Source organism: Pundamilia nyererei, unplaced genomic scaffold (assembly GCF_000239375.1).
Source record: "Pundamilia nyererei isolate P.nyererei 1_Seehausen unplaced genomic scaffold, PunNye1.0 scaffold00018, whole genome shotgun sequence".
In the NCBI taxonomy this organism is placed as follows: Eukaryota; Metazoa; Chordata; class Actinopteri; order Cichliformes; family Cichlidae; genus Pundamilia; species Pundamilia nyererei.
The window spans coordinates 2,379,337-2,402,601 of NW_005187419.1; the positions used below are offsets into that span (position 1 = coordinate 2,379,337).

At 40.1% G+C, this 23,265-nt stretch overlaps 4 protein-coding genes across 5 annotated transcripts in view; all 4 read left to right on the forward strand.

Annotated features, from left to right (window-relative positions):
• The window catches only part of dnajc7 (DnaJ (Hsp40) homolog, subfamily C, member 7), a 6,193-nt gene extending 1,306 nt beyond the window's left edge, over nucleotides 1–4,887 (forward strand). Inside the window, exons 4-14 of the mRNA XM_005726091.2 lie at nucleotides 307–420; nucleotides 678–752; nucleotides 904–1,022; nucleotides 1,505–1,658; nucleotides 1,794–1,958; nucleotides 2,077–2,168; nucleotides 2,328–2,401; nucleotides 2,552–2,698; nucleotides 3,039–3,191; nucleotides 3,314–3,376; nucleotides 3,493–4,887. Of these exons, the coding sequence (XP_005726148.2) occupies nucleotides 307–420; nucleotides 678–752; nucleotides 904–1,022; nucleotides 1,505–1,658; nucleotides 1,794–1,958; nucleotides 2,077–2,168; nucleotides 2,328–2,401; nucleotides 2,552–2,698; nucleotides 3,039–3,191; nucleotides 3,314–3,376; nucleotides 3,493–3,530 (1,194 nt within the window). The 3' untranslated portion in view covers nucleotides 3,531–4,887. The remainder of the gene's footprint in view (nucleotides 1–306; nucleotides 421–677; nucleotides 753–903; nucleotides 1,023–1,504; nucleotides 1,659–1,793; nucleotides 1,959–2,076; nucleotides 2,169–2,327; nucleotides 2,402–2,551; nucleotides 2,699–3,038; nucleotides 3,192–3,313; nucleotides 3,377–3,492) is intronic.
• A 465-nt stretch (nucleotides 4,888–5,352) lies between these two features.
• On the forward strand, nucleotides 5,353–9,453 carry odad4 (outer dynein arm docking complex subunit 4). Of its 2 annotated transcripts, XM_005726095.1 has the most exons (11): nucleotides 5,353–5,606; nucleotides 5,690–5,821; nucleotides 5,930–6,083; nucleotides 6,167–6,228; nucleotides 7,191–7,341; nucleotides 7,500–7,718; nucleotides 7,807–8,014; nucleotides 8,610–8,696; nucleotides 8,799–8,995; nucleotides 9,149–9,249; nucleotides 9,343–9,453. In XM_005726095.1, exons 1-11 carry the CDS (start codon nucleotides 5,481–5,483, stop codon nucleotides 9,376–9,378), a joined length of 1,473 nt encoding a protein of 490 aa, XP_005726152.1. In that variant the 5' UTR covers nucleotides 5,353–5,480; the 3' UTR covers nucleotides 9,379–9,453. The 2 variants fall into 2 exon arrangements, with proteins under 2 accessions (XP_005726152.1, XP_005726153.1); XM_005726096.1 differs by lacking the exon at nucleotides 5,353–5,606 and having other exon boundaries at nucleotides 5,710–5,821; nucleotides 6,001–6,083.
• Nucleotides 9,454–11,112: 1,659 nt separating this feature from the next.
• Nucleotides 11,113–15,799, forward strand: cnp (2'',3''-cyclic nucleotide 3'' phosphodiesterase). Its single transcript, XM_005726097.1, has 4 exons — nucleotides 11,113–11,241; nucleotides 12,744–14,105; nucleotides 14,197–14,321; nucleotides 14,447–15,799. Exons 2-4 carry the CDS (start codon nucleotides 12,782–12,784, stop codon nucleotides 14,912–14,914), a joined length of 1,917 nt encoding a protein of 638 aa, XP_005726154.1. The 5' UTR covers nucleotides 11,113–11,241; nucleotides 12,744–12,781; the 3' UTR covers nucleotides 14,915–15,799.
• Nucleotides 15,800–17,106: 1,307 nt separating this feature from the next.
• The window catches only part of aclya (ATP citrate lyase a), a 20,332-nt gene continuing 14,173 nt past the window's right edge, over nucleotides 17,107–23,265 (forward strand). The window contains exons 1-3 of the mRNA XM_005726098.1: nucleotides 17,107–17,257; nucleotides 19,521–19,681; nucleotides 21,468–21,590. Of these exons, the coding sequence (XP_005726155.1) occupies nucleotides 19,523–19,681; nucleotides 21,468–21,590 (282 nt within the window). The 5' untranslated portion in view covers nucleotides 17,107–17,257; nucleotides 19,521–19,522. The remainder of the gene's footprint in view (nucleotides 17,258–19,520; nucleotides 19,682–21,467; nucleotides 21,591–23,265) is intronic.

The following is a 23,265-nucleotide window of genomic DNA, read 5'->3' on the forward strand; positions in this document are numbered from 1 at the left end:
ATATAGTAGTGAGGATTTTCCTTTGTAAATATTTCTAACAAGCAATGGCTTTAGAGCAATACAGATTTTCACATAGACTGTAAAAGCTTTTGTTTATTGCAGATCTTGTATAAGTCACCAGTGGTCTATATCTGTAGTATTACAAAGCCAATAAACACATAAGCTCCAGCACTGTTGTTGGTTGTAGTCTAGTAATATATTACATAACAGATAAATATTTTAGAGGCAGTCATATGTTTTTAATGATGCTGGTCATTACAGGGTATTATCACTTTAGGCTGTGAACTGTAAATCTTTTACTTACAGGGCCATCTGCGAGAGGGCAAGTGCCACCTGTTGCTTGGGAATGCTATGGCTGCCAGCCGCTGTTTCCAGAGAGTTCTAGAGCTGGAGTCAGACAACAGCCAGGCCCAGCAGGAGGTGAGTTGGCCTCAGTTGCAGAGAGCATGACCTAACAACTTGGACATGATTATCCACTATTAAATTGGCTTTGGCCAAGCCAGTAAAAATGACGAGCAAAAAAAGGTTTGAATGGAAATCCAGTAGTAGTAGTTCACAATCACTTGTACTTATTCTGACCTGGATTTAATAATCATAGCACTCAAGAGACTAGCAGTTTCTGAGAAGCACTGAAGTTCTTCCTCATGGTTACTGAATATCATAAATTCCTTTGGCAGGTGAAGAATGCAGAATCTATCCTTGAATATGAGAGAATGGCAGAGATTGGATTTGAGAAGAGAGATTTCAGGATGGTAAGCTACTCATTAGATACAGTTTTAGTTGTTTTTTTGTTTTGTGTGTGTGTGTGTGTGTGTGTGTGTGTGTGTTATTTGTGAGGTGTATTATGTCATAAATACCTGCCAAGTCAAGCATCACATACTGCAGGTATCTGCTTGTGTTTAGGTTGTCTTTTGCATGGACCGTGCCTTGGATTCTGCCTCCGCTTGTCACAAGTTCAAGATACTAAAAGCAGAGTGTTTAGCCCTGCTGGGGCGATACCCCGAGGCTCAGTCTGTAGCCAGGTAAGAATGCACACTTGAAAAGATTTATTTATTTTTTGACATCATTGTCAAAGGGATATAATGGGGGGAAAGTCACTGAGGTATGTAGTTGCCCTAACATGAAGTACAACAAAACAGTATGCCTTTCTCAGACAGGGCCACTGAAATGTGCAAGCAGTGATTTCCATGCAGGTTGAAGAACTGCCAGGATGAAAAATCACAGCTGGACAGGGCACGGATCCTTAAATTTAATCACTCCAGTTTGCCTTGAACATGAAGATTCCTTGTTGTGTTTATGTGTAGTGCTTACTATATGTTCTGAATAGTGGGAACAGCGATTGTCATGATTTGACTCTTCTGATCTTTACTAGGTTGTCTGTAATACATTAAACAGTTGAGTTTTCAGAAATGAACTTCTCCTTTGAAGATGGTGTAACAGTACATTTTAATGTGATTTACTCTTTTTAATTGCACTTTGCCTGTAATTATCTGTTTTTATCCAGTGATATTCTTCGAATGGACTCCACTAACGCGGACGCTCTGTACGTGCGTGGTCTTTGTCTGTACTATGAGGACTGCATTGATAAGGCTGTGCAGTTCTTTGTCCAGGCCCTGCGTATGGCTCCTGACCACGACAAGGCTCGGCTTGCGTGCAGAGTGAGTAACTCAGTAGCTAACAGTTGCACTGCTTTAAATTTAGCAAGGGGAAAAAAAAATCTCCTTCACCAGTCTGCTTGAGGTTTCAGTTAGCTCAGAGGAGCTTTTAAAGCTGCATATGAATTTTCTACCCAGAATGCCAAAGCGCTAAAAGCCAAGAAGGAGGAAGGAAACAAGGCATTCAAGGAGGGAAACTATGAGGCAGCATGTGAGCTGTACTCTGAGGCACTAACAATAGACCCTAATAACATCAAGACAAATGCCAAGCTGTACTGTAATAGAGCTACAGTCGGATCAAAGGTAAGACATAAAATTCGTTTCATTAAAATATGTCAATTGTAGGCATACAGACACCACAGGTCACTACCTTTTCCTATCTCTTTGCCTCACATGTTCACATTTTCTTTTTCTTTGAAAGCTCAAGAAACTAGAACAGGCCATTGAAGACTGCACGAAGGCCATCAAACTGGATGAGACCTACATCAAGGCCTATTTAAGGAGAGCACAGTGGTATGCCGAAGATTTTACTTTGTTGTTAGTAGACAGACCAACTTGTATGTCATTTGGTTTCTTTAAGCAGAAGCTTCACTTTTGTACCGACACTTTTGTATTTTATAGTTCAAATTGAGTAATGAATTGACTGAAAGACTTGTGCTTGGTGTCCTGCAGCTACATGGACACGGAGCAGTACGAAGAGGCAGTGCGGGACTATGAAAAGGTTTACCAGACAGAGAAGACAAAAGGTGGGGGCAGAGCAGATATTACCACCTCCTTTTCCACATATTGGCACCTTTAGACTAGTATTAAGTTGCCACTTTAGAGACATTACATAACTGTTTTTAATGCAATGCTTACTAATCTACATGCTGTGTGTTTTTGACTTTATTACCTAGAACACAAGCAACTCCTGAAGAATTCCCAGCTGGAACTGAAGAAAAGCAAACGGAAAGATTACTACAAAATCCTCGGGGTGGATAAGAACGCAACAGAAGAGGAGATCAAGAAAGCTTACCGCAAACGGGCACTTTTACATCACCCAGGTGCTTGATTGCTACGTAAAAAGAGAACTAAACATCACGTCAATGAAGAGTCCTGAATTGTAGGGGGAAGTTTTTCTGCAGCAAATATGGCCATATAATTTCCAGTGAAAAGATATTTTAAAACATTATTTTAGGGAACTGTTGTTTTTTTTTTTTAATCTTATCTTTATTCAGACATTTGAAATGAAAATCAGTTTAGATAATCCTTCAAAATAACTGCCTAAATAAGTGACATGGGTGATTTTTGGTATGGCAGCTGAGCTGTGAGATTTGCTTCTAGAAGGACTTTGAGTTAAATTACCAAATATAATACTGCTTTCATTTTCCCCCCTCCCTTTAGACCGTCACAGTGGAGCTAGTGCTGAGGTACAGAAGGAAGAGGAAAAGAAGTTTAAGGAAGTGGGCGAAGCTTTCAGCGTGCTTTCTGACGCAAAGAAAAAGTCTCGCTACGACACCGGACAGGATCTAGAGGATGACGGCATGAACATGGGAGGTGAGCATATGGGTCGGCTTCAGTGTGTGAGGTCTCAAGGATGATCAGATTGAAATGATACGAGAAAATTCAGCCAGATAGTTCTGTGTTCATGTCGCTTCTTGTGTTTTCTTTCTTTCCAGATTTTGATGCCAACAACATTTTCAAGGCATTCTTTGGAGGTCCAGGGGGTTTTAGTTTCGAAGGTAACATATGTTCTGTTTGAAAGTAAAAATCTGTCCCTCTGCCAGCCATTTGGAAGGAGTCCCACAATCTGAGAATATCCTAAATGCGCTAATGGTTTTGTTTTTATTATTTTCAGCATCTGGACCTGGAAATTTCTTCTTCCAGTTTGGTTAATTGGAAGAGTCGACTACCTAAACAGTTACTACATCAGGACTTTCCAACAATGTCAACCCCACAACCCATCATCTGTATTTAATAACTGACTGATTTGCAAGTCAGTTTCCTGTATATGCCATTGACTGAATGAATGCAACCCAATGCAGCAAATGCCCATCTAGCAAAGGACGCCAAGTTGGCTCAAAATGAGTTGGTAGTTTTACTGGTTTTGGATTTAGTTTTCTTCCTTCCAGAATTAAACAAACTTGAAAGTCGGTAATGGCTAACAACACTGGTCCAAATAGTCTGGATTTTTCAAATAGGAAAGATTGCACAGCTATTATATTAGAGCTTTTAGGGATCCATGCAGGAAGTGCCATCCTGGGGAAAACTCTCGAGCAAGCTATTATCCTGCTCATCTCAACTTACTGCTGAGGGGGGGTATTCTCTGCATGACAGTTAATAACTTGCTCAGTGATTTGTGATGGAAATCACTGAGCAAGTTGCACCATCCCCGTTTTTTTTGACGAATCTGTCACACAGACAGTTGGCTGCTACGAATTCGCACTGAAAACTGCCTCCTTGTCATAAGCCTTTGGGAGCACTCAATCTTCTTTTTTAAGTTGACAACAGCTGGAGTCTAGACCTACGCATGTAATTCAGCCGAAGCACACTAGAAAGGCGGCAGAGGAGACGGCCGTGCTGGTTCTGTTGTCAGCAAAGTCTCCGTCCCTTCTGTTGTTTCACATTTGATGTTGCCATTCACAGATTGCTGCATTGTACATTTTACTGGAATGTAAAGTGTTGATTTGTGATAATAGTTGAGTTTCTTTTTTTCCATTTTTTTATCGTCATAATGTATATTTATTGTAAATTTGCTGTCTGATATAAACATCAGCGTAAGATGAAGATGCTCTTCTCCTAAGATTGAAAGAGGCACCCACCATGAACACTACGTTGGGAAAAGAAATAACCAAAAAAACTCAGGAAGATGATTGGTTTGCTAGATCTGCATGGCATTTTAAGCTCAAATAGATTACAGTATACAGTAGAGGTTATTTGACATTGAAGCTGTCTAATTTTATTCAATGCAAGGTGGAGGCATCGAGCAAAAGTGACAACTTTATTGCTCCACATAAAGTGAAATCTGTTTGCTGTTGTCCAAAATGTTCAGGTGCTGTGTGATGATTGAAACGTAGGAATGTTTAATCATTTCCCCATTAGTCCATTGGTGCACTTGAGTATGAAGAGTGTCCTCATTTTGCTCTGATTGTTTTTGCTCTTTATGGTGAGAGTGAGACCATCCACTCTTTTCCCTGGAAAAGTACCAGCCATGACAATAAAGTTGGCCTCCTCTGGGTTTCCCCTAGATTGATATCTTTCTTTTGTTTGGAATCATTAGTTTAGAAGTATTGCATAAAGATACCGTGTGGTTTAACAGATTGTTGTGGGAGTGAGTCCTGCAATCTGGTATCATGCCAAAAAAAGTGATGTCCTGTATTTGCCAGAAAAGAATGATGTATCTCATGAATAGAGCTGCAAACAGTTATTGGGAAAGTGACTTTTATATGTCTTATTTGTTCTAGTAAAATCTCACGGACATTAAAAATGTCTTTTTCAAAAGAGATCTGACCAAGAGGGCAGCAGAAATTAAAACTTTAAAAATATTTTAAGTTGCCAAAAATGGAGTGAGTAAAATGTGAACCACAGAGTGGGGAAAATATCACAGTCATAAAGAGGCTTCTAAAATAGGTTTATATCTTTGTTTTATTTCGGAATTTTAAGAAAAAAGTAGCGTGGAGGTCGGTGTACTGCAGGAAATGAGCAGCAGAGGGCGCTGCTTCCTCGCGATTCGTTTGTTGGTGTTGCTAGGATACCAGCTAAACGTGGATCGATGTGTTGGGCTAAAGTTTATACGAGTTAAACTGGCTTCAAGTTGACGGAAAGAAAGTTTAAAAGTGGCCAAAAATGGCAAACATCGACGCAGACCTCGAAGACCAGCAATCTAAGGGCGTATTCGCAACTTTAATGGCCGATGGGAAATGGATGTACCAGGCAGGAGAGTATAAAAAAGCTATAGACAGCTTCACAGAGGTAAGTGTTAAGTGTCGTCGTTACCTTTTCTCTGATTTTTTTTTAAGCACTCTAGAAATGGCTCACTTCTTTTCTTTGTTTAGGCACTGGCTTTAAAGCCTAGTGACAAACAGTGCTTTGTTGCTCGGTCCAGATGTTACCTGAAGATGGGAGGGTTTGACAACGCTTTGAGAGATGCAGAAGCTTCACTTAAAAGAGACAACTCGTTTTTTGAGGTAAATGTTTTTCTGCTGTCATGATAGAAAATGAGTAAAATGTATCTTTATATCCCCGCTAAAGGTTCAGTGCCTATTGTATACATTTCTTTCGAATCACCATTTTAGGGTTTGTACCTGAAGGCAGAAGCTTTATACTACATGGGAGAATTTGAATTTGCCCTGGTGTTTTACCACAGAGGCCATAAACTACGTCCACAAATGCAGGAGTTCAGACTGGGTATCCAGAAAGCACAGGAGGCCATAGAAAACTCTGTTGGCAGTAAGTGTCTTGATAATAGTGTTGCAATCATCTCACATCTCCTTACCTAAAATATGAGCCGCTTGTTCTTTGCCATCTTTTAGGTCCTTCCAATGTGAAATTGGAGATTAAAGGAGACCTGTCATTTCTCAACATAGGTGGTGAGGTGAGTCTTTGGTGCATATATCTTCAGTAAATAATAATAATTAAAAACAACCCCACTGAGGTAAGTCACAATTATCACAGTACAGCACAAACTCAGTTAAACTTAAGAGACATCATCTTACCAGCTGGGATGCTTAAACCAATGTGAATCGTGCTTTGGTGCATTGGAGAGGTAAGACCAAGGAAACCTCCAAAAGTCTTTGCAGCTGGTAACTAGGATGAAACTAGATGTGTCTCTAGGATGGCACATCTATTCAACGTGCCATTGCAATGATGTTTTCTTTGTCTCCCAACACAGTTACTAGAGTGTGGAGCAGTTTGGTCAGAGCAGCATGAATGATTAGCCTGCTGGAGGTCTTTTTGTAGGGCTGTGGCAGTGCTCCTCCTGTTCCTCCTTGCACCAAGGAAAAAAATACTGGTGCAGCTCTCTTTAACAGCCTTTCTCCTGATACAAGTTCCCTTAATTTTTATTTGAGCAATGTATTTAACATGCAGGCTTAGAGGCAGAGCTGTTCTAATGGTACAAGGGAAATAACAATAAAAATGACAGTATTTGTCATTTAGCCAGGATTCGTTGCAGGAAGGCACTACAGCTCGCTGTATATCAAAACTGCTAGACAATAGAAAGATTTCTTCCCTCTTGCTATGAATCCAATGAACAGTTGTCTTGATGCATGCTTAATCATCCAGGTAGGTAAATCCATGTCTGAAGAAGTCACTTGGATGAACAATGAAACATTTCTCCCACTGAAAGAGACTGAAAATGTTACATAAACAGTTAAATCCATGCACACTTAAATCCTATCACCACCTGTATGTATTCTGTAGAACAAGGCTGAGTCATTGCTTCAATTATGTGTCTTGTCTCAATCCCCCCAAAACCCCTGCAGTTTTCTGTATGCAATGTTTAGCCTGACCTGTCTTCTGATGCACAGTGTTATGTTATGTTTCTGAACTGTTAAGAGGGCCAAACCAATTGCAGCTATCCAGAATCTCACAAAGGAGAAAAAACAGAAGACTGAGAAAACCCCAAAGAGTGAAAAGACAACCAAACAACTTCTGGGCGAGTTTTATAGTGACAAGAAATATCTAGAAAATCTGATGAAAGATGAAGGTAATTTGCTATTTGTTCAAATTTACACACACTGTATGTTTCTATGTATCTAACCGTCACCTAGCATATACTGTTCAAAATGTTTACTTAAAAAAAACAACTATATCTGTTTCATTCTTGTTGAATAATATTAATAGCTGTTATGTAATGATTTGCAGACTTGATAGAAGGTACAACAAAGAGTGGGGAGAAGGTGAAGGACATCATTCAGAGATGTCTGTCTTACCTTGACACTTGCACTGAATTTTGGCACCAGGAGAAGCCTACTTCTGCACAAGAAATGAGGCAGAAGTTCATGCAAGAGAAATGTACAAAGCGCCGTAATAGCGCACTCTCTTCGGGATTTCTGCTGAAAAGCCTGGATGAAATTGACAGAGGCAAGATAGCATTCTGGATAAACATAGACCTTGATTCTCTCTTTTACTTTCAGTTTAAAAATTCTCACTGTCCTCTTTGTCATCCCAGAGTTTATGTCCGGAAATGCAGAAGGCACTCTGAAGAAGGCAGAAGAAGTCATGAAGATGGTGCAGAGGTGGTCTGAGAAAGAGGTTCCTAATAAAAAAGAGGTTTTGGGCACCTTGCACAGTTGCATTGGCAATGCTTTGGTTGACCTGGGAAACATGGACAAAGCATTGGAGCATCATCAGAAAGACCTGGAGTTGGCCAAACAGTGGTGAGAAGAAAGGCAGAATAGGAGTAAAACTACATATTTGGACGAGAGATTAAATCCACCACACAAACTTCTTCATAGACCAGAACCAGTTCTATAGAACATATTACTATTGACCGTCAGCAGCTTCACTGGCTTCTTGTAAAGTATTGCATTCATTTTAAGATTTAGCTTCTTACTTTCAAGTCTCTCCATAATCTCGCACAACCTTATCTCTCTGGTCTTCTGCACATTGCTACTCCTTGCTATACCTTGAGATCCTCCTCCTCTTTTTCTTTCATTATACCACCTACTCGTCTGACTACCATGGATTTTAGAGCTTTCAGCCGAGTGGACCTCTCATCTTTAGAAATCTCTCCTGTAGCACACTCACAATATTGATTTTCTTCCTATTATTAAAACCAGCATTAAAATCCATCCTTTTAAGCTCGCTAATTCTCTTTGATTCTGTAGTATTGAATTTTTTATTCTACAATTTTTCCATTTTTTATACATACAGTTATGTGTCCCTGAGTGTCTTGAAAGGTTCCTATAAATATTTTTTAATCACTATTATTATTATTATTAAACATTAAGAAAATTTTTTTTTTACCTACAGCAAGCTCCCAGGAGCACTGTCCAGAGCTCTGGACAACATTGGCCAAGTCTATGTTCGAAATGAAGAGTTTGCAGAGGCCATTCAAGTGTAAGTAAATAATCAAATAATACCTGCACTTGAATTCATCCAAAAACTATGTTTATTTCTGACACATTTATTTAATCCTTTTTATTCCATTTTGTTTATAAGCTGGGAAAAGAAGCTTCCGCTGGTTTGCAGTGATTTGGAGAAGACATGGTTGTTACATGAGATCGGTTTGTGTTACCTGAAGCTCGATCACCACGAAGAAGCTCGAGATTATGGCGTCCGTTCAGTAGCTGCTGCTGATGGAATCGCCGATAAGAAGTGGCAGTTGAATGCCAATGTTTTGGTTGCACAGTCAGAATGTAATTGGTTATTTATTTATGATGCATCACTTTATATTAACAAAACAGAGACACGCAACTTTAATACTTTACTTCTTAAACCACAGTGTGTTTGAATCAGTCATACTGTTGCACAGTTCTTTACCCTGATCCCAGTTTACTCTTTTATATCAGTGAAGCTTGGAAACTATGAATCTTGTGTCACCCACTTTGAAAGAGCTTTGTCCTATGCCAAACTTCTAGAAGACGATTCTGCCATGGATGCTATTGAGAAGGTTCGTGCTTCTTTGTTGTATACATTCTTTTGTTTTCCTTTTCACTTAAGTTAAAAAAAAATTTCAGTCCTGACATTTCTCATTTGTTTTCAGGCCCTTCATGAAGCAAAGCAACACCTAACACCATGAGGAACCCCTTCAGTCAGAATGGATGAGGAAAAGAAGAAGAAAGACTTGTTTAGTGTTCAACTCATTTTGTGTGTGTGTGTGTGTGTGTGTGTGTGTGTGCGTGCGTGCGTGTGTGTGTGTGCGTTCATTTACACACCTATATGGAACACAGCAATAAAGCAGTAACTTAATCAAATGAGAGGATCATATTCAGAGTAGTAAAATATATCCGTTTTATGAACAGTGATTCATTGTGTTTCTCATAGGAATAAAAGTGTTTATGGGAGATGCTTAAAACTTGAATTTCGGATGTTCAGAAGAACAATGCATACCGACATTTTCTGTAGCATTTTTACAAAAGCTATCATTCTTAAAGCTTATGCAGAATTACAGTAGTTCTGAAAAACTCTTCTTTTTTTAAAAAATGAATATATTCAGGTACAGTCATGATGTAATTGGTGAGCCCATATTTTTGTTCTGTGCAAGTTCCATGACAAACTGAAATGTTATCTGGAAAATGTGTCACTTGATATACAAAGTTCTGTTTACTGATATAAATACTGAAACCTGGCAACCATTAAGTCCCATTAATCAGTATTACCTTAGAGCTTCCATATATAGAGATTAACTTATTATAGAGAACTTCCTTATTTCACCTTCCTAGTACCCCTATTACAAGGCGTGCACTGTGTGATTTGCAAACAGATGACTGCTTCTTGCAAATTTCCCATTTATAGAAGCACAGCCTGCTTACAGTTCATAGTTTCTTCACAGAACCTTTATTTTACTGAAGTTTTAATAAGATGTTTTTCCATTAAAGAGAAGTTGTGTTACTGTCACGTACCCAAGTGTTTATGCAAACTTTTTTTTTACTGAAACACGATTGTTGTGATATGAGTGACAGTGTGTGTAGTGCCCTTTGAATTTTAACCACATAAAATGTTTGCATAATATTACCTGTATATGCAAACTAAGATATACTAGAAACCTGTTTGCCTTTTTAAAATTTGGATATCTGTTTTTTTTCCTCTCTTGACTCTGTGACTCTTGTGTGACTTTTGTTTGGTAGTGGTTGTGACAACGGAAAATTACTTCCCTTTCTTTTACTTATACTGTTGTTGATATCTGTATAATTTAATTTAGTCTGAGGGTAGGTTAAAAGGAGGATATGTTTTATAAACACCTTTATTCGTGATTAGGACAAAAGTATTTGTGCCTGAAAACATAATACTTTGCAAAGTGAGATTCAGCCTTACTGTCAACTTTGCATTGTGTACAGGTTTAAACAATGGCTTTTCCACTGACCCAATGTGAACAAAATATAAGTAAAATGGAACAGAGAGCTGTAACAATATGGATAAGAAACTACAAATGAGGTATCAAATATAAATAGGAATTTCAAGAGATATATTAAAGCCTATATAACTGCTATAGATTAAAACATGTCTACAAGGTTCTAATTGTCATTAATATTTTAACTGCCATTCATTTTATAAAATGGGGAGTATAACTAATTAAACAGCAGATGCTCTATTATGTTAATATCAGCATCTATTAATACTATTTTGTCTGTAGTTTTAGTTCCACTCACGAGCTTCTCCTGAAATCAATGCAAATACACTGGAAAAAAGAAAAATAACCGATAAAATAAAGATTAGATTAAAGGTACAGCTTCCACAAAAGACTTCCGGTCTATAGGGGCGTGTCCTTGACCACGCCCAGATGCGCGTTCCCGGGATTTACTTTTTTTTTTTTTTCCGCCTTCCACCCCTTGAAGAGTGGGGCGGGTACCCGTCTGTGCTCAGGATTGCGTTGTCATTGTATTCAGAGAGAAACGCGTGGTCAGCGGCAGCCACGACCAGCTCCACAGCAGCGACATAACTGGTAAGCGGACGTTTTAGCGAACAAAACTCTTTTGAACTGCTTGCTTCAACGCTTTTGTTTTCCCGAACTACCTTAAAAATAAATTGGCCCAGTAACACGCGTCGACTTGTTTACACCCTGCGTGTTAAAGTTGTCGAGTCGTGGCGCTGCGCCTGCTGATGGTCCAGCTAATTTCTACTGACTGCCAGATTAAATTGGTTTTGTCTGGGCTGCTAACGGTAGGTGCACGCCACTCCCCGCCTAGCCACAATGTGCTGATAGTAAAATGCAGGCTAATCGCCAAACGCCCATCGATTTCCTTTGTTTAAAACGGTATTTAAGGTCCTCTGGAGGCTATCTCATAGATTTGGTTAAAAGAAATACAGTTAGCGTGGTGTCTTTAATGTAATTCAAACTTTATTTAATCAACAAAATGAGAATTATCGTCATTTACTGATTATTGTGTATGAGATAAAGACGAACCCATTTTTTTTTTTCTGTTCTTGTTGCCCCTCTTTGTGTCTCTGGTTTCGATTGCTGTGCATTTAGGTTCTTTTTTTTTGTTTTTTTTCTAAACTGGAAAACACCGGGATTAACGACGGCCAGCTTGGCTTTGTTGCCACATTGTTTCGTGAGAGCTTCCCCCTTCGCCCCAATGACACGTCGTAGTTTCACCCTATCTGTTAAATCCAGCGTTTAGCAACGCTTTAATATTTGGTCAGAGAGCTTGCCATACGGTTACACTATGAAGTAACTACACTTCCGCGATGCCCCATTTTCTTTATTGCCCTTTGTCTTGTTTTTTACTGGCAAGCTGTGGCGCATATGCAAGGTTTTAATACAGTGCTTTCCCTCAATTTACCAGTGAACTGGAGATTTTTGTGGTTTTACCAGATGAATAGGAATTCACGTAAAAGGGGGAGGAGAAGAAGACGGCATTCTTCTTTCACTTCTTCTATGTGCACAAAGCTGCAAAACCCCCTCCGTCTCCAAAAACGAACATTAAAGCTCAAGTTATTTGCATGCCAGAATTTTCTTTTTTCTCCCCACCTTCTGCAGATGTAAAATAGTGTGTGTGTGTGTGTTACTGATTTAGGGGAGAGGAGTATAATACAGCCTCTGCAAATTTTCAATATTGTGTAACTTCCCCTTAAGACATTCTGATTGCAATTCTTGCAGCACTGTTTAAATTGATGACCATCAAAAGACTTCAGAAGTGACAGTTATGGGGGAAAAAAGACTAAGAGTTCCTTTTTCAAATATGTTTGCTGCACATTTGCATCGTCAGTTGTAGTTAAAGTGGGGTGTTTTTGTTTGTTTGTTTTTAACTGGAATTGATTATTTTTCTGTCTGATACACTTCTGGAAATCCCAAAATGTAACCTGGTCTTAAATTTTTAATTTAGGCTAATGTGCTAGATCAGTTTTAAAAATGATAAATGACTTTAATATCCTTAGTGAGCCTTTCCTTTCCTGAATTCAGTAAATTGATAAAACGATTTGTCTTCTGATTGTATGTTTAAGGTACATGGTGGTGTTTAAAGTTGGACTTTGAACCAGAAATGGATACTGAGAAGAGTGGTGAGGTTTTAGGTGCGTCAGAGACTCCACAGCAAGCGGAGACTGCAGTGGAAAAAGCAGCTGTGGAGACGCCAGTGGAATCCACAGAGCTTGAGAAGTCACCAGCTGCTGAGGAAGCAACTGGGAAGATGGCAGTACATGGTCAGGAAAGCGAGGTCGTGAAAGAAATGGAGGCGCTGAGTGTGACAGACAAGGTGGCGATGCCCACAGAAAAAGCTGATGCAGACTCTGTGCCTGGCGCAGCAGCGTCACAGCAACCAGAAGAGTCATCTGAAAAGAAAATCTCTGAACAGCAGCCAGAGAACAACCCAGAATCTTTGGCTTTGCAAACGCCCCTGGCAGAGAGCGCCCCTGAACCAGCGCCAGAGAAAGCGGCCGAATCTGTTCCAGAAATAAAAGTGCAAACATTACCTGACTCGGCCATGACACAGCAGCCAGTAGATACACAGCCACCGGGCCCAAAAGAGAAGGAACAAGCTGAGTCTGTGGGAGAACTGCAAAAAGCAATGGATACTGAGGCTGAAGGTGACTCCGGAGCTAAGCCTAAGGAGAAGGAAGAAGCCAAACCAGAAGAGACTGTTGTGGTGTCTGACACGTCTTCAGAAAAGCCAGCAGAAGCTGAAATGCTAAAGACTGAGGCTTCAGCAGAAGTTGGAAATGTGAGCCCTGAGTCAGAGCCTCAAAAAGAAGAGGATATCGTCCCAGCTTCTGGCTCTCTGTCTTTTGCCTTTTTAGAACAGGAGCAGACCAAAGATGCCCTCCGAATCTCTCGTACCCTTGTTGTCCTTAGAGGCCTTCCAGGGAGCGGTAAAACCTTTTTGGCACGTGCCATAGCCGACACCTACAAAGACCACTGCACCGTCATTAGTGCTGATGATTATGGTGTTAAACCTGAAAAACCAGAATCTAATGCAGAGGGCTACAAGGCACTGGATGAAGCTGTAGTTGCTCGTTGCACAGACGGAAACTCTTCCTCTGTGCTGATAGTGGTAGACGACACCAACCACACCCAGGATCGCCTGGCCCGTCTAGGAGAGATTGCAGAGGAGAACAATCTTGTTGCTATCTTTTCGGAGCCAAAAACTGAATGGAACAGAGATCTTGGACAGCTGACCAAGAAGAACAAGCGTGGCCTAGAGGAAGCCCATCTGGCAGCCATGAAAGGACCACTTGAAGAAGTGTCCCTTCCTCTTTACTTTGGCTGGTTCCTTCTGTCCTCTATCCAGGACAAGATTAAATGCACGTCAATGGACTTCCTGAAAACACTGGACACCTTGGAGGCCTTCAAGAAACATTTGATTGACTGTGAGTGTCTAATTTTTATTACCAAGTAACTGAACTCTCTTAATTAGGGGTGAAAACTTATTTCTTTCTTTTCCTTTTTTGTCATAAACAGTTTCAGGAAAAGCTGAGGAGGTGGACCTTGAGCAGTACTTTCAACCAACAGGAATTCTCCATTGCACTACGAAATTCTGTAACTATGGAAAAGCTGAGGGTGCCAAAGAATATGCAGAGAAACAGGCAAGAAACGATTCAATTTTCCCAGAAATGAAAGCATTATTCATTTACTTGTAATTGCTGAACTAACATTGAATACTAACCATAATTTCATTTAATTTGATCTTTTTGTATTTCCTCTCCTCTAGGCTGTAAAAGATTCCTATGGTTCCATCTTCGATCTGTCACTTGGTGCCCTCTTTGTAACCCCTCGCACATTTGGTGCCAGAGTGTCTCTCACTGAGGAACAGCTTCAGTTGTGGCCAGCTGATGCTGATGCTGAAAAGCAGGTGGAGTCGGTCCCCGCAGCTGCCTCACTGCCTCTGGGAAGCCGCGCCCATGTCACTCTGGGCTGCGCAGAGGGTGTCGAGCCCGTTCAGACGGGCATCGATCTGCTGGAAATCTTGACCCTGCAGCAGGAAGGCCAGCAGGGGGAGCAAGTTGAAGAGATGGAGCTCGGCACGCTGACCTATTACGGTACGGGAAAGTGGCTGCTCAACCTCAGAGAGCCAATTAGTGCCCCAGCCTGCTTCTCCAGCTTCTACGGGTGCAAGGAACCTGAGCCGGCCAAAAAAGACCACGAGAAGAAAAAGAAGCCAAAGTGTATGATCTTGTAAATGGCAAACATGGGATGTGTGAGCTAGGATGACTGGAATTAAACTTGGGCTTCTTCTGTGCAAAGTTTGTGTGTTAGTTTGGGGTTTCACTTATAGCCATCCTAAATCCACAAGTTGTGTGCCTTTTTTACCATTGATTTGCACCACAACCCAAGATGCCTTCAATCCCATTAGGCTTGTTGTTAACACGGTTCAGTATTTTCTTTTACAGATCAGTGCCAGAGGTTGCAGTACCTGGCTGTTTGAGGTCTTGTTAGCTGCAGTTTTACATAGTCTGCCCTCCTTCAGCTCCACTTATCACTTCTTTCTAGATTTCCTGTCTACATCAGTGTTTCTCACTAAACTCAGCTGTGATAAACTAGGTACTTTCATTGCATGCTATGATGTATTTACACATTACTGACCTGCTAAGAGTAGCTCTGCCACTTTAACAGAATTTGTCTGGTGTTTCCTTTGACGTAGTAGTGTCATTTCTGTGTGTTTGCGCAGCCTAGGAAGTAATGGTGACAATAACGTATGGGCCAAAGTTGCGTATTTGAATAAGTGTATTAGATTGAATGTCATTTTTAGAGAACCTTCCTAGTAAAAATCTTTGCACTGTGCATAGTTTGAGAGGGAGAATGCTGATGGCATTTTGTTTCTGCAGCTTGCACTTAGTACTTATCAAATGCTGTGAATCAAAGTCCATGTGTTGCAATTTTCTTTTTTTGTACTGCGCAATACTCATTCATTCTCTACAAAAAGCACTTCATGCATTGAATTACAATTTGTATCCTGTGATGGAACCTTCTGAAGGGCAAGTCCTACTTTGTGTCGCTCTTATGAATCACTATTTTTGCACTTGTTTTGTACACTTAATAAAAAGAACATGCTTTGCTCCAGTAATCTGTCTGGTTACTCTGGTTCCATGCATGCAAACTGAAAAAGTCATTATCTCCAGATGGTCGTGTTCTCACAGTGCTTGTAGTTGAGCACTCCAGCAGAGGGTGCTGTTGATTTCCCCATGCTGCCATTACACTTTGTTTTTGTTTGTGGTAAAGCGTTGCCTGCAAACCATTAATAGCTTGTCATTTAACGTTCAAGAACTAGCTTTAATACTTTGCAAATACTGCAAGAAGATATGAAACATTGCAATCACAGATTGGATTGCAATACTTGTCTGAACATTGGTGTACCTTGCACAAGAATCTGGCACAGTATACATGTTTCAAACTTCATAGACATGATGGCTGCCAAAAGTATTTCACCTGATGAAGCAAGTGCTCAGATGTAATCTGCATTTATAAGTTGACATGGTTAACACGTTTCAATAGTGTGGTATTTCATTTATCCTTCTATTACACCTTTTTTTTTTTTTTTAATCTATTAGTTGTGCATACTCTGTTACAATACAAATAATACTTCTGGTTGCACCCACCCCCCTCAGAAGCTGTGTATTGATTTTTTTTTTCCTTTTTTTCCCATGCCGCTATCTAAAGTGCGCTTACCCTTCACTGCACCTTTTGAGCTAAAAATAACTGACCGTGGACGGGTAAACTCAGCCATAACCCGGTGCTCTATATGTCATAAAGTTCACCTCTTAGTTCATTTTCTGTGCAAGACTGGATGTGCTGGTTGTGTTGGATCAAGCGATTTCCTCATTGGCTCAGGGTAGATAAAGAACAATGACAACCAATCAACGTCAGGGGTGCACGATCGCACTGTTTTCGTTCTCTGCCAGGTTTGTGAGAAAACCATTGATAGCTTCAGGTGCTCCCGGAAATCTTTCCTCTTATTGTTTCTAGTAATTATGCCTGCTTTTCCTGTGTAAGATTAATCTCTGTCGATGCTTCATATTTTAAAATGTTATTATAAATGTATTATTTAATTGTCTGATTATCTTCAAGTGCAGTATGAATAAAACTGCCCACTCACACATCCATCAATAAAGACAATAATATAGGAAAGATGCGCACGTGGGCTAAAAACGTTTAATATCAAAGCTATAGCTACAGAAGCAAAAAGATAAGCATTAAAAATTATGTATTAAAATTAAATTACATATATACAGTGTTACCAGTTTATTTGCCTCGAGTGCGTCTTCCGTAACTTAGTTGTAATATTTCTTACTGTTCATGAAGGCAGCAAAAGTGTACGTTATGGAAAGAGCCAATCAGAGCCCAGGAAACATCAGCTAAGCCTGTCAGCAGATAGGCGATGGAGACAAAACTGACTGGGAACCTCGTTCTCCCGCACCAGTGGTCACCGCAGGCGGCAAGAGTGGAGCAACACTGCCGAGGAAATTCACCCATCAGACCATAACAAACGTATACAGCTGCTGACGACATAAAAACAAAAAACAAGGTAAAATACGCCACTTTGTTACTTAAAAACGCGTCTGTGGTTTTTCTTTCTAACTTCCTTTAACTATTTGTCTATTGTTTTCTCTCTCTGTCTGATAAGAGAAGTTAAACTACTCAGTCCACAAACCACGTTTAACTTGTACTTTTCCTACATCCTGGTTTTTAGTAAGTTTGAGTAAGACTTTAGTGAGTAGTGATGTGGATGTTTGCCAGATAACTGCGAGGCTGTCTGACCGGTTTGTAAATGAATGAACCAGACTGACCAAATCCTTCCACTGAGGGATGTGTGACTCAATCAGTAACTCGGTCCTTTAACTGTGTCAGGAAGATTTTGTTGTAATAGTTAGTGGGGTTATAATGAAAGCTAAAAATTATACAATGACCTCCAACTTTGATATTGGATTGCATTCTTTTAAAACGGCTTTTTGTTTTGCTTCAGTTCTCCCTTCCCCATTCATCCATCACCCTTTGTTATTAATTTAGGTTATAGTGTGTAATCTGAACCAGTGTTTCTGTGGATCAGTGATATTTAACACCTTTGACAGGTCAGGTGCAACAGAGAAATGAGATGATGTATGTGACCCCCGATGAGCTTTGCTTGAACCACATTTGCTGGTCTGGACTCGGTGCTGTTGTGACTCAGAGACAGCAGTGATCAATAATGAGAAAGCTCCATGACAGTCCCATTAATCCGTTAAAGAAATAGCTGCCAGGTCCGCAGTGTAGCACGCAGAGAACTGCGAGCAGACGTCAGAGCTTTCAGCTTATTAAATCTCTTATAGCAACAGACTGAGCAGGTACTCCATCCCTGAAAGGTTACATGGAGAATCCAGAGCGTCATCAGTTTACCAACACACTGTTGGAGGGTCAACTACATCAGTCAGTGTATCAGAAGTGTATGACATAAACACAAGTGAAGGCATGCAGTTAAAATAACAACGCTTAAATAAAAAATTAAATTAAAAAAACTAAAAACTTCAATGATCTTAAAACAGATCAGATCTAATGGACACCAAGAAATGATGGTAAGAAAGCACATACGTAGATTTTCTCAGTAAAACTGAAATGTCTAACAAGTTCGAAATGGAAATGGTCAGAATTTCAGTAAGTTGAAGTTGAACCTAAAAAGAAAAAAAAAGCTAAGATCTAATGCCGCGCTTCTGCAAGATGTTCTGCACAGTATGCAAAGAAAAAAGCAAGTCTTCAGTGTGAGATTTTCTCCTGTTTAAAAATGAACAGCTGTCATCGGAGATGCGTTTGTTGATGCTGCAGAAGTACTGGTTTCCTTATATTTTTGCTGCTTCTACATTATTTCTCTCATTTTTAAGTCCTGAAGCAGTTCATGACTGTTCATATCAGCATATTTACTTTGCTGTGGTCTTGGTATTATGAAATCAGATGTGTCTGTGCATAATAGGTAGAACTGGCTGCTTATAAAACTCAAACACTGATGTCCTGTTTTGACCTCTGTTGACTCCAGTGGAGATGACCTCACTGAGTGAAACATGTGGCAAAAGTGTAAAGTTCACGCCCCACCCTTTAGCAGTAAAATTTTACAGATGTTATTACAGATGCCTGAATTTCTTACTTTACTTCCGTCACATTTTGTCAGTAAAGGAAAGCAGGTCCTGCATCCAAAGATTATTTCTTATCTTTGCTGCATATTTATTGTTTATAATCATCATATAATTCATCTTGCAACTGTAAATTTGTGAGGTGAGTTTATTTAGTCATTTCTCCTCCTGCTCTGCTGGAGCTTTTGTGTGGATCCGGTTGTTGAGCAAATAACTAACTGCCCATGACTTCATTAGTATGCAGATGAAACAAACCCATACTAATCACATTAGGGTTGGCTTTACTGTTCGTGTCCTGTCAGGTTGAAACAAACCTCATATGTGATTGTCCAGAAGGATAGAAGGCCTGATAGGGCCTCTAACCATGTTTCTTATTGCTTTACCGTTAAGTATGTCTGTTATTACTCACACTGAATATAAACCGCTGAGCTGTCTTTCAGTCATCTTGTTAGCAGACCATTTCTTGACAGTTCTGGGAGCACAGCAGTGCATTAGGGAACTCTTGCATAATTTTTTAGTTTAAAAAAACAACCCCCCCCCCCCCTCCCCAAAAAAAAAAGCATGCTTCAATGTAACATCTTGTGCTTAGTTTTGTTTCTATCCACCACATGTTTGCTTTTCTGTATCAACCCTTACTTCTCATCTGCATATCTCCTCATACATCTCTCTCTGTTTGTCTCACCCGAGCAGTCATGTCAGCCAAAGCCATCTCTGAGCAGACGGGAAAGGAGTTCCTCTACAAGTACATCTGCACATCAGCGGCCATCCAGAACAGGTTCCGCTATGCAAACGTGACACCTGAGACCAACTTTGACCGACTGGCTCAGGAGCACCCATGGCTGCTCACAGAGGTGAGGCAGGAGAAACATTTAGGGCGGTAATATATGTGGATGGTGAAGTAATATTTTATTTAGCTGACTGAACAGTCATCTTGTTATGTCTCTAATTTATAGACCATTGATCTCCAAAGCACAGTCTCTTTTGCTTGTGGAAAAGGATATCCTCTTTATAGGCACGATTACTTAGGCTGGCAGCTGAGCGCTCTCTTGGTGCTTCTTAGCTGAAATCACAGACAGAGGAGGAAACCATCAGTTCTGTTCCATACTTGGTGGAAATTGGGCAAAGTAAAAGCACAAGAAAAAAAGAAGACGTAGAAAAAATTAATATTTGCACCACCAGAAGCCAAATGTTGAGCTGGGTTTTGCATTTTTGCACAGGTTCTCCAGGCTTCCAGTTTGCTCTTCTGTTACGTACATAGACTGCTATCATATCGGTTGATTTAATTACTCTGTTGCTCATCTTGCTCGATGAAATGTCATTCTCTGTTTGCCTCCCTCTCTGCTGATGGATTTTATCTGGAAGGTATTAGGAGGATGCTTAGGGCAGATCCACAGTGATGTGTCCTGCTGCAGAATTGATTCAGAAATTGCATTAACTTTCACCCTCAGCCCTCTCCTCATTTGCTCACTGGCAAGCACCCAGATAGTAATGGCTCCATTGTCATAAGTCATTCTTTTCATCTGAAGTAAGAGGAACTCGGTGATGCCAGTAGGGGTTTTATGTAATTTTTCAATTGCATCGTATGGGATGGTTGGTAGATGAGAGATAATTTCTCAAATACATGGCACCTCATCGTTCAGGTACTAAATACTTGGGATTTCCAGAGCAGTAAGGAATTGTTTAGCAATCCTATAAAAAACATACCTGCAGTCTTGTGGTCTGAAATAAAATGAACTGAGGAAAACAGTGTGTGTTTTATCACTGCAACATGAATATGTCGGCCCCTATCCATGCCTTTTCCATTCATTAATTCACTTTGAAACATTTGGCTTAAACTGAAAGCAGAATTCATTCAGGACTGCAAATAACAGCCCCAGATTTTACCATTACTCTGCCAATTAATGCAGTGATTATGCATTCTACTGTTTAATAGATGTAGAAAGCATCATAAAATTCATGATTCATAAATTATAATTCCCAGAAGGCAAAGATTACATCTTTCTTTTTCTTTTTTCTTTTTCTTTTTTTTTTTGGAAGATTGATAAAAGTTAAAATTACACTGAATAAACTTGAGATGGCATAAAGATAGGCAACATCAGACTCAGTCAGATTCAGACATCAGACTCCATCCTGTTTTTGCACACCTGCCACCACACAAGGTGCTTAGCTCGATAAGTGCAGAGTTCCAAACGTCCTGTTATTAAAATCAACACAAAACCTGCGCCGGCAGGTTCGTGGCATGGGTGTTGAGCAGCTCCCGTAGGTAATGGGTATGCGGCTCAGTACTTTTACTATATACTTTATAATGAAATAGTTGCACTGAAGCCCGAAATTTCAAAAGGATTGATTAAGAAGCAGATTTTGGGGTTTTTTTTGGGGTCATTTTTACCATTGCACTGTTGTCAAATCTCATATTTATGCTGTTAAAATGCATTAAGTGTTACCTCTAGAAACCTCTCCAGCTTTAATATTTTCAATTTGCTCCTTTAAAGTAATATTTACATACTAGTATAAAAGCAGAATGACTACAGATTAAATTAGAACATTTACTTTAGACTTAGCTTCTCAAACTGAAAAGGTCAATTTGATGAATTCATTCAAAGCTTGCTGATAATATTTTTTCCCTTCCTCCTTCAGAGACTGGTGGTGAAGCCGGACCAGCTCATCAAGAGACGAGGCAAGCTGGGTCTGGTTGGCGTCAACCTGGACCTAAATGGCGTCAAAGAGTGGCTCAAACCCCGCCTTATGAAAGAAACCACAGTACGTCATCCACCCTCTGCCTCTCTGCTGTCTCTCAGGCAACTCCCTCCACCCACCCTTCTGCTTGAGAGCGTGCATTTTGCGGAACCGTCCTCCAGTCAATATTATCCCAGTGTTTTTCTTTTCCCCTTTTTTTCCCTTCTTCTTTCCCCTTTCTCTTACCCTCCTTCCCAGTTTTCCTTGCATGTGCCTGGTTTATGTTTATTCCTCCCCTGATGCACGTTTGCCTAAACAGCTGCCCAGTTTGTTATTGACTTCATTGCTAGCCTGCTGGTATTAAATCAATCCAGTCAGCTGAGGCAAGTGCTGCCACTGAAGAAACACTCACTCCATCAACATAGCACTGAGACGCCGCTTTGCCTCATAAACCCAGAAGTGAGTTACGGAGAGACTGGGTTGGTTCATAAAGCACTGAAGAAGAGTGTGTGTAGCACTGAAACTGCATATCTTCTTGCAAATTAGGTGACAGTGTCAGCAGTGCTACTGGCTGTAAATACGAATAAATGCAGCAGTAGTAATATACCTGCACTGGTTTTTTGCCCCCCCCAACAATAAAGGTTGTTTCCTTAACAAGAGCATCCGAGGACACACACCCTAACGTTCACATAGAAAGGCGCACACCCCTAACTGTACCTCTATAGTTTCCACCTTTTTCTTTACAACCTGCTCTTTATCTCTGCATGTCAGAGGTCAACTGAAACCAAATCCACCTATATAAGATCACCCCATCAGACACACGGTATTTTCCTCAGCACTTCACAACTGCCGCAAGGTATATCATTTTAATTTTTTTCTTTCGGACCCCAGACACAGCGGTGTGAGGTAGTTAGCACACAATTTGGCTATGTAGAAAACATCGTTTGTTTGGAATCAGCCGAGAGGTAGAATTACTATATATTACTACTTGCAGCCACTGCTGCTCTGTTGATGGTCTGTGCAGTGTTTCAGTTTGCTGGGCCATGTCATCTTTATTGTCCTCTCCTGAGGAGAAGTGTAATTCAGTAGAGTAATCATTTTAACTGGATGAAGTAATATTGCAGATAAATTACCTTCACTAGTACAAACATGTATATTTTATTCATATGTCATTTACTTCTTTTGCCCTCAAAATGCACACAGTGAATGCATATTATTAAAATACTGGCACTGACCAGTGCTACCCCTCAGCATCCTACTGTAGAAACAGCTATAGCATCGATTTCAGAACCCTACGTCTCCTTGTTATTACATTAACGCATTCACAACGTTTTAGCAAACCTGACCTTTGACCTCTGCTCTTTAGTTCAAGGTCACTTAGATTCCAACTTGTCTGAGATCTTTAGTGGATAAATCTATGGCATCAATTTGAAGCTCCCATGTCATTTCGTTGTTTGTTATCACATTCACAGACTTAGACATCTACGCTGTCCGCCCTCCCGCGGACATTTTAACATTAACTCTTCTGATCTCATATTTTCTGATGCTTGTCTTCCTCTCTGACTCTATTTCAATGAAAAAGTAAGTGGTGCTGTTTACAGGAACAACACCCATACTAGATTAACTTCCTCAACATCACTTCTAAATAAATATATCCTGTCACTTCCTTTATGATGCTCACACTTTGCTTGCCCACACGTCTTCAGTTTTTTCAGTTAGTATTTAATGTTTTGTGGGGTAATAGTGACATAAGTGGTTA

What these genes read in the sequence shown, in the direction of transcription:
- odad4 (XM_005726095.1), top strand. Translation starts at nt 5,481, where the DNA reads ATGGCAAACATCGACGCAGACCTCGAAGACCAGCAATCTAAGGGCGTA. An exon ending in CTGGAGTTGGCCAAACAGTG is followed by an intron (nt 8,015 to 8,609) that starts GTGAGAAGAAAG and finishes TTTTACCTACAG; the next exon opens with CAAGCTCCCAGGAGCACTGT. An exon ending in CCATGGATGCTATTGAGAAG is followed by an intron (nt 9,250 to 9,342) that starts GTTCGTGCTTCT and finishes ATTTGTTTTCAG; the next exon opens with GCCCTTCATGAAGCAAAGCA.
- cnp (XM_005726097.1), top strand. Translation starts at nt 12,782, where the DNA reads ATGGATACTGAGAAGAGTGGTGAGGTTTTAGGTGCGTCAGAGACTCCA. An exon ending in CAAGAAACATTTGATTGACT is followed by an intron (nt 14,106 to 14,196) that starts GTGAGTGTCTAA and finishes TGTCATAAACAG; the next exon opens with TTTCAGGAAAAGCTGAGGAG. An exon ending in AAGAATATGCAGAGAAACAG is followed by an intron (nt 14,322 to 14,446) that starts GCAAGAAACGAT and finishes CCTCTCCTCTAG; the next exon opens with GCTGTAAAAGATTCCTATGG.